Source organism: Podarcis muralis, chromosome 6 (assembly GCF_964188315.1).
Source record: "Podarcis muralis chromosome 6, rPodMur119.hap1.1, whole genome shotgun sequence".
NCBI classification, from domain to species: domain Eukaryota; kingdom Metazoa; phylum Chordata; class Lepidosauria; order Squamata; family Lacertidae; genus Podarcis; species Podarcis muralis.
This window is the reverse complement of record NC_135660.1, coordinates 14,168,928-14,182,685: the sequence shown is the minus strand read 5'-3', so window position 1 is coordinate 14,182,685 and position 13,758 is coordinate 14,168,928. Positions and strand designations below refer to the sequence as shown.

The window sequence follows — 13,758 nt, the reverse complement described above, 5'->3', positions numbered from 1 at the left end:
CCGTGAAAGGAGGCCGAGTGCGAGAGAGGAGCCACACTGTGCTTGGTTCAGCGCTTGGCCTCCTCCCGAAGATGCAACATTTTGTTTGTGACATCACATGCGCACGTTGCGCAGGGCAATGCGGGGACCCCTCATTTTTTGGCGCAGGTTGGCGCCTCTGGTCCGAGCCAAAAGAACTGAACTCCCGGTAAAGAAGTGAGCAGGTCACTGTTATGACTTTAAGGGCTGTGTGTTTGAAAGGAAAACCCTTTAGCACCAGCTTTCACCAATGCTCATGGAATTCACCCCCCCCAAAAAAAGCTAAACCAAACCAATCTGTTTATAATTTCTTCTGCTGAAATAAAGCTGAACAAAAATAACTTTGCACATTTTTTTATTAAGAAAATACTAATTAGCTACATTATTGTTTAACAATTGGTGCCTGCGTTTAATCCCACCCCATGACACCTTTTCCCTTGTGTGCAGTGGCGTAGCGTGGGTTCTCAGCACCCGGGGCAAGGCAAGTAATTTGCGCCCCCTAACCCGTGGATTTGCGCCCCCTAACCTGTGGATTTGCCCTAACCCCAGATGTTGTGCCCGGTGCGGCCGGCCCCCCCCTGCACCCCCCACGCTACGCCACTGCTTGTGTGTGTTCTTTTTTTATATTTTAAGCCTGCCGACAAGGACTATCTTGGCTTGCACTGTTTGCATGTAAGCCACTCTGGGCACTTTTTTGGCCAAGGAGTGGGGTAGAAATGCTCTAAACAAATAATGAATACTAGTCTCTCTGAACTGCCTTCGAAGAATGAATCCAGTTTGCTCTTGATTAAGAGCTTCCAAATGTCTGCTGGAGTTGCAAGATACACAGGAGAAATAAGGAATCACCCAGCTAATCATGAACAGAAAATGAAGATTTGAATCAGCCTCGTGCCACAGTTGCTACCTAACCTCTCTAAAGCTGTATTGAGAGTTAAGACTCAACAGAAATTACTTTTTTTAATTTTTTTTTTACATAATGGATGGTTCAAGGGCTATTTATAGTTTGAATTCTCAGTATAATTTATTTATCCTTTCTCTTTTCTTTAGGGAAAAATACAGCTATTGATTATGCTTCAGCTTCTGCCTGTGCTAATTGTATCCCAGAATATTTTCATATTGAAGCGCTGCATGTATCTGCTCCTGGTGACCCGCTTTGAGTAATGTGGCAGGCGTACAGACGGCAGATTTACTCTGCTTTGTAAATTGGCTTTAATTATTGTGAATTTAGCTATCATCCCCTGCCATTTCCCCCCTTTCCTCTTATGCCCTCAAAATGGGCAAGCGGTTTGCAACTGGTCCACCCTTATCTCTTTGGCGGTGTTACAGAGGCTCGTCTATATATAAATACGTGATTGTCAGCTCCATTATAGAATGTAAGCACACCTGGATCCAGAGCAGAGCAGCTGCCAAAGCAGTTCTGCTATCCATGTCACTGGACGGCCCCATGTCCATGCAAACTTGAGCACTGTTTACTTAAGCCACTTCCGACCTCGGGAGGAGGTGGTGTTGCGGGCTTCACACCTCACGATCTGGGGAATCCTCGGGCTGGCTCAGGGGGTGTGGCTTGCCCCATTTAAGGCAAGCACGGCCCCGGGATCTCCCTCTTTGTCCCGCTCAGCTGCCTGGTTTCCCACCTACCCGCCTTTCAAGGTTTCCTTCTGACCTTGCTATGGACTTCGGTTGGTCGCCGTCAAGGGGCCTGGTAGGAATTTTTTCCACTTGGCAAATTGGCACCGGCCATTTGGTTTTTCGCCTACCTCGTAGCAAATCATCACAACTTCCCTGGTTTGGGCGGTTAGGCATTGGTAGGGGTATTGTTATGTAGATTTTTTGGGGGGGAGGAGCGCCATCACCTCCCCCAAATATTGAAGAGTAGTCCGGTAAAGGATTCCGGGGTGTGTGGCCTCGTCCAAAGCCTATGGAGGTCAGGGCCTAAAGCGCGACCCCCTAGCGGTGACCCCGGGGGAGTCCCTAGTTGATGTGCATCAGCAGGGCTCCCCTTGCTGGTGTTTAACCCTTCCCAGTCTTCATGCAAACAGGCTGAAGCCGGATAGGACCAATGCCTAAGCCAATACCGTTCTTTACCTGTAACCAATAAAGTTGTGGCCAATTTTAGCCCATTAACCTAAAATAATGGTGTCATGTGTCGTTATTTCCACTGGTGGGAGGCGGGAACTCACCACGAGATAAATTGGACCTGCAACAAAATGATGCAGGGTGGAGTGCTTTTGTTCAGGGTTCCAGCCAGCCATGTCAACTTCCAAAGTACTCCATGCCATTCCTTTTCCCTGATAGTTTCCCATTCCCCCAGGAGTCTTTTGTGGCCACTGAGTATGCTCAGTCCTTAGTGGGCTGTTCTTTTTATTTCCCCCCTGTAGAGTTATTTCTACCCCCTGCTTCCAAAGTTGCTTGTATGCTTGCAGATCTTGCCTCCCTCCCTCTTGAATGGGTGGTGGATGGGCCCTGCACTGTTTTGCTTATGTAAGTATTGAAATTCGGAGAACTGCATTATAGGTACAGTCGTACCTTGGTTCTCGAACGGAATCCGTTCCGGAAGTCCGTTTGACTTCCGAAAACATCTGAAAACCGAGGCAAGGCTTCCGATTGGCTGTAGGAGCTTCCTGCACTCAACCGGAAGCCACGGAAGCCACATCGGATGTTCGGGTTCCAAAAAACGTTCGCGAACCAGAACACTCACTTCCGGGTTTGCAGCGTTCGTGAGCCAAAACATTTGAGTTGCAAGGCCTTCAAGAACCAAGGTACGACTGTAGTTGGAAAGATTTATATGCCACTTTTCAAAATGGTTTAAAGCTTTAGTATGGAGCCATGGCAAAACACAAAAGTAGTATAAAATATGCAAGAAAAGTCAAGGCAGGTAGGGCTGGGGGAGCCTGAATATGTTCAGGTGTTCCATCTCTTTGCAGGAGTGGCGATGAATAGCATTGCATGCCAGTTCAGTCCCTGCTTCATCAGAAGCAGATTCCAGGCAACACTAGCTTCTTCCTGGCACTTCCGCTGGTGCGTTTGCACCATGCTGACCTCCTTGCTGCCTCAGCCCTCTCCATTCCAGCAAGCAACATTGACCCAACCGCCAGGAAGCTGGCGTAGCAGTTTTGCCCCATCTGGTGAGTCACTTCTGCCTGTTATGTTGGTCTAGCTCCATGGGTTAGGGCTAAAATCTGCACTGGGAAGCTGGCTCTAGTTGTGCAAGACGTCAGGAATGTAACAGAGGTACTGGGGCTAGCAAACATGTCCTCACTCTCCCTAATGGGAAACAGGTGAGGAGGAAATGCCTGTTCAGAGAATATGCCATGTGGAAAAGGATTAAACTCTCCCACCCCATCTCCAGAAAGGAGGTTCGAATCCCCGCGACGGGGTGAGCTCCTGTCGCTCGCTCCCTGCTCCTGCCAACCTAGTAGTTCAAAAGCACGTCAAAGTGCAAGTAGATAAATAGGTACCGCTCCGGTGGGAAGGTAAACGGTGTTTCCATGCGCTGCTCTGGTTCGTCAGAAGCAGCTTAGTCATGCTGGCCACATGACCCGGAAGCTGAACGCCGGCTCCCTCGGCCAGTAAAGCAAGATAAGCGCCGCAACCCCAGAGTCGGTCACGACTGGACCTAATGGTCAGGGGTCCCTTTACCTTTTACCCCATCTCCAGAGATTCTGCTTGGACCCTCATGCAGCAGATATATCTCTATATCACTATTTGTTGAGGTTGCCATATTTCAAAAAGCGAAAATTTGAACACAAAAGTTTTTGGCCAAATTGGTTGAGCTTTTTAAAGTTTTTGAGCTATTATTAAGGAAGTTCCAAACGTATATCATTATCACTATCTATATCCACAACATGGAAGCTAATGTTGAGTTTGTCTCTAAAAGTGAACATTTTGGGGAGCAAGAGTGAACTGTTCCTCTCAGTTTGCTTTGGAAAAACAACAAGCTGCACTAACTGCAGTGGATGGGAAACGGATAATGAATTGAAAGGAGGGGAAAATAAGTGAACGATTAATTGTAATGAATGGAAAATATAATAGATAAAAGTGTGTCATATAATGCAGCAGGAAAGAGCAGAACTGGAAAGGGTGAACTTACAAAAATTCTTCTAGATTTGTATTAAATGTGAAGTTAGATTGTTAAAAATCTTTGAAACGCAATAAAAATTAATTGGCAAGAAAGAGAGAAACTGTGCTAAAATCTCAAGGTAGGACTGTATCGTAGGCATGGGAACGACCTTCCAAGGACCACATGCCACTGATGGGCGGAGCCAGAGGAAGAAATGGGTGGGGCAATGGATGTAAATTTTACCTCTGTACAGTAGTTCCTACAATACATTTTCACACCTCTCTCCACCCTCCATTCAGTCAGACATCATCCTAGTTTAAGGGTACATCCCAGCCAGTCATAAATACCCTAGGAGGTGTGGCCTGGGATGAGTACTAAGCACCAAGTAGAGTGCCACATTTGGTCCCCAGACATTAGGTTCCTGATCTCTGCTGAAAGGGCACCTCCCCATGCTAACAGTGGTTTTTTAATGCTGGATTTTATCACGTTAAAACTGTATTAATGCATGCAACGGGCTATTATTCTTGCCTTGTACAAAAGCTGCCACAAATATCTACATAATTGTTATGCATTACGTTCATTATGCAAACATTATCATCTGGAAAGTTGGTCACCCAACTACAGATAAGTTAATAAAAGGGTTGCTTGAGTAATTTGTGCAATATTTCCTGTCCCAGTAATTAAGAAACAATGACCAACTTAAGGCGGCCATTCGTCTTCTGGGAGGTCCTTTGCCTAAGAGAATGAAGACAGTTTTAACCCCTACCCCCAGCCTCGTGTAATTGCTTAGCTGACCTGCCCCTGGTCTCTCGCACGAGCAGCTGAAACTTTAGCTTGTTAAGAGTACTGAGAGTTGTTAGGAGACCCCCCCCCCCACAGAGCTACAATTCCCAGAGTTCCCTGGGAAGAAGGCTTGATCTGCTCTGGGAACTATAGCTCTGTGAAGGGAAGAGGGGTCTTCTATTTCTTTCTTTAAAAATACATTTTTCAGATTTTGAATATACAGTGGATGCTCGGGTTGCGAACATGATCCGTGTGGGATGCACATTCGCAACCCGCGACGGCACGTCTGCGCATGTGCAAAGTGCGATTTAGTGCTTCTGCGCATGCGCGACCGCTGAAACCCGGAAGTAACCTATTCCAGTACTTCCGGGTTTCAGTGGTCCGTAACCCGAAAAAAAGCAACCTGAAGCGTCTGTAACCCGAGGTATAACTGTATAAGGTGTGACCGGAAAGTTCGGTGAACGGTCACAGAAATCGGATAGCGGGAAATATTCGAACATACATACCTTACAGGCCTTCAGAGTAGGCGCCTTCTGATACAATGCACCATTGACAACATTTGTGGAACTGTTGGAAACTTCTGGAGAAGTCCTCTTTTTGTACTGCTTTCAGTTCCCTCGTCACAGCAGCTTGTGAAATGTTGGAAAATCTGTGCCCTTTCAGTGCAGATTTCAGTTTTGGAAAAAGAAAGAAATCTGGTGGGGCCAGATTGGGAAAGTATGGAGGGTGGGACAACTCAGTAACCTCATTAACGATTTTACATGGAATATGCAATTCTTCCGCCATCATTCAGATGGACAAAAGCTGATCCAACATCATGAACTGTGTTGACATTTGCCGCCGTTCTGCTCGTTGACAGTCTGTGTGATGGCCTGGGAATCCGATTCAGAGGATGAACCAGAGGAATCCCAGCCTGCACAGGAGTCCCCGCCTCCAGGGCCGGCTGAACTGGGGCAGGGCCTTGATTCTGAGGCGCCTGCACCTGTGCCGGATCCTCAGGAGCAGGCACCAGGTGAATCCATTCTGGCTCCAGAGGTAGTTGAGGACTCAGTGCCTACAGGTGAGTCTCCCCCTGGGCCCAGTAACCCTTCAGCCTCTCCTGAACTGCAGAGGCTCAGGGCAGAGAGGCGAAGGGAACTGGTTTCTCCCAGGAGGAGTGCTCGCCTTAAGGCCAGGAGAGGCGGGTCTCCTGGGGGCCGGGACCGCCCGGTCCCAGGTTGCGGGAGCAACATCGTCGTTGAGTACCTGCTCCTGTCCGGACCCAGACCTGACCCTCCAGTGTTCCTGTCCCCACTCGGCTTCCTGCTTCAGACCTCGCCCCGCTCCTTGCGAACTGTTTCCAGGCTAGTGACCCAGGACCGGACTTCGACTACGTCACCGGTAACCTTCCCCCCGGGACCAGCACAGTCTGCCAGACTGAGCGCCATCTTTGATGGTTTGCCACCCTTCATGGAAATGTTTAAACCATTCATACACTGTCTTTCAAGTTACAGCTCCATCTCCATACACAATTGTGAGCATTTCGTGGGTTTCTGATGCCGATTTACCCAATTTGAAGCAGAATTTCATATTGACTCTCTGCTCCATTTTCAAACACTACGCACTGCACTATTAACAGCTACCCCCCGGTGAAATTAGCAAATATCTATCACACAAATGATAATTGTTGGAAATGTAAAGAAAAAGAAGGTACTTTTTATCATATGTGGTGGACGTGTCCTAAGGTGGAAGACTTCTGGGAAAAGATTTATAATGAGTTGAAAAAAATGTTGAAAAATACATTTATTTAGAAACAAGAAGTCTTTCTACTTGGAATAATAGGACTGGAATTGCCCAAAAAAGATGTTAGATTGTTTTTGTATACCACTACAGCGGCAAGACTCTTATTAGACAAAATCTGGAAATCGCAAGAAATACCAACAATAGAAGAATGGCAGATGAAGATGTTGCACTTTTTTGGAACTGGCTGACCTGACTGGAAGAATCCGCAACCAGAAGGAAGAGGAGACACAAGAGGATTGGAAGAAATTTAAAGAATATCTAGCTACATATTGTGATATCAGATAAATAGAGAATTCTTAGACGTAATAAACAGGCTTAGGTGTAGAATAAGAATATGTGGTAGTAAATATTAAGGATTAGAATATTAATAAAGGACAAGAGGTTATTAAATGAAAGGAGTTAATATTATTAGAAATATGAATTTGGATAACTGTTATACAGGTGACGTAATGAATTTCAGTTAGAGGGGATTCGAGGAAGTCAGTTATCAATGTAATGAGAATTAGGTATTTGAAGAAATTTTTTTTCTTTGTGTTTAGTTTTGTAGTGTAATGTGTTTTTCTTTGTTGTGTGTTTTGTTATGTTGTTTCTGTGATAAATGTGGAAAATCAATAAAAAAAATTTTGGGGGAAAAAAACAGCTACTAAACGCTACCGCATGAACGTAGGCCTGTCAACAAATGCTGAGACACCTGCGCTTATGTAAGCTGAGATACAGGAGAACGCCTCCCACATGTCTCCGCGAATCTGGCAGTCCCCATGATCACATACAGGAGTGATTCACCCTACTTTCTGGTCACACTTTGTACATCATACGTTTTCCAAAACAAAACAACAGCCCCCCCACCGCCAAACCCTACTACTTCCCTCAGGACTCCCCAGTCCACCCCCTCGCATGGCATTCTAATCAAACCTTCTTTTGCTGCAAATCCTTTTCGGGAAGAGGGGTCTTTTAACAACTCTCAGTGTCCTTAACAAGCTGCAGTTTCCAGGATTCTTTGGGTGAAGCCATGACTGTTAAAGTGCCATCATGTATTGTACTTTAATACTGGTATAGGATCCTTTACTGCATCTGAAGGGGAGGGGCTAATTTATGGGGTGCAGGAGAGGCTGTGTGGCACACACACCCCTCACCCCTCCATCATCTTGGCACAGTTCCCCACCCTTCAGCTTCCACTGCCTAAGGCACCTTGTACACTTTGCCCAATGGTATGGCCGGCCCTGTCTTATCAGCGGGGATGATTGGCATCCCTATCAAGCTTCTGTGCTGCATGGATAAGTCTCTGTCTTCTTTCCCAGTACAACTTCTACAGTACTTCCTTTGCTGCTGCCACAATTGTTGGTGGTGGGGCCTTGGGAAGGGCAGAAAAATTTGTTGAGGGGGCGGAGAATCAAACCCCTGCACTGGGGGCTAACATACATAGCATTTCAGGCTAAAACCCTGTTTTTCAGAGCCTGTTGATTTCAGAGGGGACAAACACAAGGGACTAGGTGCGGATTTACAAGGTTAGAGGCTCATGCAAGGAGACTGACGTGGCTGGAAGCTAACAGGCAGGTAATGTAGTTGCCATAGCACCTCCACTTTCTGGACCACAGGATCAAGCATGAGCTCTTGAACATGCTTTCTTTGCGCAAGACTGATTTGTGTTCCTGTGTTTACAATATAAGCGCTCAAAAGCCTTCTCTGGAAAGATCGCATCAAAATGTCTCCCCCCCCCCCTTCCGTTCTTACCTGTGCGAATGATTCAGAGCAAGGTCGGGCTTCCTCATCTTCAAGTAGCAGATTACAAGCTTTGTTTCGATAAAACTGGCAATACTGGAGATGTCTTTCGGAGAGGCTTCAAAGGGCTTCCCTAAAGCCGCACCTTTGCTGCAAAGCTTGCGAGAAATAACAACAACACCCACTTACTGGCGGTACAAAACCGTGTGACAAGTACATTACCTAGCTCGACGGAAAGCAGAATAATCAAAGCAGGGTGGTGTTCAAAGCACTCAATGTATTGCAGGCTTACAACACCCCTGGATGATGGTAGGCCAGTATTTCATTGCAGCTGTGGGGAGGAACTGAGGGCTGAGAGACTGAGTTCATGGTAGGGGCAACAAGTGAAGCAGGGTGGGATTTTTGGTTCACCCACAGCAGCAGTCTAAGCAATTGTCCTTCTTTATTTGTCCTCGCCAGATGAGTTGTTTATTTTATTTTATTTTATTTTATTTTACTTATTTTATTTTATTTTATTTTATTTTATATATACCCCGCCCTGCCCGGCCAAGACTGGGCTCAGGGCGGCTAACATCAAGTATAAAAACAATTGATTAAAATTCAACTTAAAAACAGGATTAAAATGCAGCCTCATTTCAGTGGAAGCCCAGATCAAAAACTGTTTGGGGGGAGAAAACGTCAAATCTTCACCAAGGCCAACTATCCAGACTGGTCCTACGTGGGCCAGAAAAAAGCCAGGGAAGTCTCCAAATAAAGGTTCCATCACAGAAGGAAAAGGAAAGAGGGGAAGGGGATCAGGCTGATTCCAAGCCAAAGGCCAAGTGGAACAACTCTTATAGGCCCTGTGGAAAGAAATCAGATCCCGCATCTGGTCTCATGAGACAGAGCGTTCCACCAGGCCGGAGCCAGTGTTGAAAAGGCCCTGGCTCTGGTTGAGGCTAATCTGACTTCCTTAGGGACCTCTAGGGTGTTGCTATTTATGGACCTTAAGGTCCTCCGTGGGGCATACCGGGAGAGGCGGTCCCGTAGGTATGAGGGTCCTAGTCCGCAAAATTTATGAAAAATTTGCATATATTCAGGGCCCATGAGGCAGCCTGAGGCAGACGCCTCAGATGTCAGAACCCCACCAAGGCAGCAGCTGTTGGAGAAGTGGCTTCCAGTGAAATCTCACGAGATCTTGTGCACCTTGCAAGATCTCGCGAGAGTTCTGCAAGATCTTGGTGGAACCCACCACCTCTGCTGGCTTCATGGGGGCCGCTGCGTGACCCAGGTAAGGGAGACTTTGGCAGCAGTGGGGATGGCACCCCCCCATTCTGCCTCAGGCGGTGAAATGGGATGGGCCTTCCCTGCATATATGTGTAAATAGAACAATATATTCTAAAGACAGCACAGTCTCTGCTGGCCTTCATTACAAAGGAACCAAACCCTGTGTAAGCACTTTGAGCCCCTAGGGCAGGCATAGGCTAACTCGGCCCTCCAGATGTTTTGGGACTACAACTCCCATGATCCCTAGCTAACAGGACCAGTGGTCAGGGATGATGGGAATTGTAGTCCCTAAACATCTGGAGGGCCGAGTTTGCCTTTGCCTGCCCTAGAACCTCTCACTGCTCGGAGACAGGAGTGTGATGTAATGATACCAAGCTACATGGGTCAATGCCCTGACGGACAGCTCCTGTGTTCCTGGGGGTTAAAAGGTGATATTCAAAGCATCTTCCTTTCTTCTGCCCATAGGTTGTGCATAATGCTTCTCCACTGCTTGACTAGAATTGAGGCTAGCTTATGTAATATGCTTAGATTGAGGTGCTATTCACTGCCCACTGTGAGAAGAGGGATATTAGAGCACATGAAGGATGATTTGAGGAGATATGTATATATATCCTAATACCATTTAGAATCATTTTCTCCCAATGATCAACCGAGAACCTGATTTGCATATTCCTTAGTCAGTTGGGAAAGGTCGTGACCAAAGAAATAAAAATCTCAGAATACCTTTTATGATTTCCCTTGCCCAATAATAATAGAGGAGATTCAGATTAGAAGAGGCTGCTTTAATCCATCCATCAAGAAAGCCAAGGAAGACTATAAGTAGGAAAATAAGTGAAAGGAGGAGTAATTTCTGTTCTTAATTCTCAGTTAATGGAAGAGAATCGCGTGAAAAGTGGCCCACTGAATGCTTTAAGGATGAAATAGGCTTGTTTTCATATTTCACTCATATTCTTCTCCCATGGAATTTAATATAGAATAATCACCTTATTACTGAATACTTTAAAAGCATTCTGAATTTCTAATGCAAGGCTAAGGTCCTCTCTCCATTTATATGGAGCTGTTTAAGCAGCACCATGGGAAGAGAGAGAGAAAGAGGAAGGGGAAAAGTTCCCTATCTCATTTCTTTCTCATCACAGCAGTTGCAGGAGCTTCCACTGGAAAGCGAGGTGCCTGGAGAAGCTTGTATGATTCTCCACATGCAGCAAATAGTGGCTGTGGGGAGGGGGGAAGAATTAAATCAAGGAAATAGCATGTGGGAGAAAGAGCCAAACTCCCTCCCCAGGGTTGCAGGCCCATCCAATACGACAGTACTTTTATCTTTTAAAGAAGATCTATCTCTTAAAGAAGATCACAGATATCTCCCACCATGTCTGCTTGTTTGGCCCTGTGATCCCACCCCTCAGCCTCCCCCATCAGCCCCTGTTTGGACAAGCCATAGTCGAGATTCACCACAGTTTCTTTGGATTTGGACCTCACACTAAACTGTGGTTGATTTAAAAGGAAAACTGGCTCATGAGGCCTGTGACTGGGAGTAATTTCCACTGTGGGAAAACACTTAAAAACGGGTTCTGGAGGAAAGTTCAGCTCTACTTAGAGAAGAGGAGCCACCTTTTAAAAAACTTTTTATTTTTATTTTTTACTTTTCCTCTGAAATGTGGTCTAAATTAGGAAATATACATATTGGACCACTGTAGGCAGATGGAAACATTGGCAGGATTTTGATTTCACTTGTAGTGTAATCAACAGTAATCATGGAAAATATGGATTGATATAATAGAGTTCGGAGAAGATGCGGTTTTAAATGATTAAAATGGGACGCCAGGGAAGGGGTGGGGGGAAATCCTGAGTTTCGGAGGAATCTCATTATATGGATATGTAATTTAATTTTTTAAAATATAATTTTGCATTGTAAAAATCAAATAAAAATGATTTCAAGAAAAAAAGGAAACGTACATATTGCATATGCAGGTTTTATGCTCCATTTGTGTCACTAAGGCTTTGAAAGATCTAACAACACATCTGACAGCACTAGGATAGCTCAGCTGGTTGGAAAGTGGGGCCAATAACATCAGCGTCGCAGGTTCAATCCCTGTATGGGATACTAGATATTCTTGGGTATTCTGCATATTCAGGGGCTTGGACCAGATGATCCTCAAGGTCCCTTCCAACTCTACAGTTCTTATGATTCTATTCCAGGGGTCAGTAAACTTTTTCAGCAGGGGGCCGGTCCACTGTCCCTCAGACCTTGTGGGGGGCCGGACTATATTTTGGGGGGGGGAATGAACGAATTCCTATGCCCCATAAATAACCCAGAGATGCATTTTAAATAAAAGCACATCTTCTACTCATGTAAAAACACCAGGCAGGCCCCACAAATAACCCAGAGATGAATTTTAAATAAAAGGACACATTCTACTCATGTAAAAACACGCTGATTTCCGGACCGTCCGTGGGCCAGATTGAGAAGGCGATTGGGCCAGATTTGGCGCCGTGGGCCTTAGTTTGCCTAAAGGTAAATGTAAAGGGACCCCTGACCATTAGGTCCAGTCGTGGCCGACTCTGGGGTTGCGGCGCTTATCTTGCTTTACTGGCCGAGGGAGCCGGCGTTCAGCTTCCGGGTCATGTGGCCAGCATGACTAAGCCGCTTCTGGTGAACCAGAGCAGCGCACAGAAACGCCATTTACTTTCCCGCCAGAGCGGTACCTATTTATCTACTTGCACTTGATGTGCTTTCGAACTGCTAGGTTGGCAGGAGCTGGGACCCAGCAACGGGAGCTCATTCCGTTGTGGGGATTCGAACCGCCGACCTTCCGATTGGCAAGTCCAAGGCTCTGTGGTTTAACCCACAGCGCCACCCGCGTCCCTTTAGTTTGCCTACCCATGTTCTATTCTTTCACTGGATGATTCTTTCACTAGCTCCTCTCCCCCAATTTTTAGGGATCCACATGACTTGAGTTGGGTTGTGCCGTTCTCTAGTTTCGGCCTCAAGACAGGGCAAACGAAGTGCTTTGAAGATTTGAAATATGCTACACAAAGCTCCCGATATAATTACCTCTTTTATTTTATCCCACCTTTTCCAGGAAAAATCACAGGCCGTTTATGACACTCCTCAGTTTCAAATCCCCATATCATCTTGTTACAGGTAAGAGACGTAAATCAGAGGGTTCATTGCTTGTAACTTTTAGCCCTGCTACCATATATATATAGATATAGCCTCCAAAGCGTCTCTATAGGAAAGATGTATATGTGGCTGAAAGAGCAAGAGAATTATTTCCACACACCTCAGCGAGCACAAAGGTATTGCCGAGGTTTTTTTTTTGGGGGGGGGGGTTAATTCTTTTTGGGTAATAATGCTTTTCTACAGACTAGACCCTGCTTCAGCGTGACAACAAAAAAAAAAAAAAAAAAAAAAGGGAACTGGGAAATGGTGCTGTTAAATGATGGTGGGAAGGAAGGAATAATTTAGAATCTTTACATTAAAGCCCTACCCTTTAAAATGATGTTCAGGGAAGTTTTTAATAGTTGATGCTATAATAATAATAATAATAATAATAATAATAATAATAATAATTTTTATTTATACCCCGCCCTCCCCAGGCAAGGCCGGGCTCAGAGCGGCTTACAAGCAATAATAAAAACAAGTTGAATGATTACAACTTAAAAACAAGATTAAAATACAACATTAAAATATTGAAACATTAAAATATTAAAATGTAGCCTCATCGCAGGAGGAGAAGGAAAGGAAAAAAGAAAGAGAGGGAGGGAATCAAATTGGCTCCAAGCCAAAGGCCAGGCGGAACAACTCTGTCTTACAGGCCATGCGGAAAGAAATCAGATCCTGCAGGGCCCTGGTCTCATGAGGCAGAGCGTTCCACCAGGCCGGAGCCAGTGTTGAGAAGGCCCTGGCTCTGGTTGAAGCTAATTTGACTTCCTTAGGGCCTGGGACCACTAGGGTGTTGCTATTTATGGACCTTGAGGTCCTCCGTGGGGCATACCGGGAGAGGCGGCCCCGTAGGTACGAGGGTCCTAGGCCGTGAAGGGCTTTAAAGGTCAAAAGCAGCACCTTAAATCTGACCCTGTACTCTACTGGGAGCCAGTGCAGCTTGAAAAGCACTGGGTGAATATGCTCC

At 45.8% G+C, this 13,758-nt stretch overlaps 1 protein-coding gene across 1 annotated transcript in view; it reads right to left on the bottom strand.

Moving 5' to 3' along the window:
• The window catches only part of SPATA16 (spermatogenesis associated 16), a 165,541-nt gene that overhangs the window by 104,928 nt on the left and 46,855 nt on the right, over nucleotides 1-13,758 (bottom strand). The window contains exon 3 of the mRNA XM_028731597.2: nucleotides 8,375-8,520. Within this exon, the coding sequence (XP_028587430.2) occupies nucleotides 8,375-8,520 (146 nt within the window). The remainder of the gene's footprint in view (nucleotides 1-8,374; nucleotides 8,521-13,758) is intronic.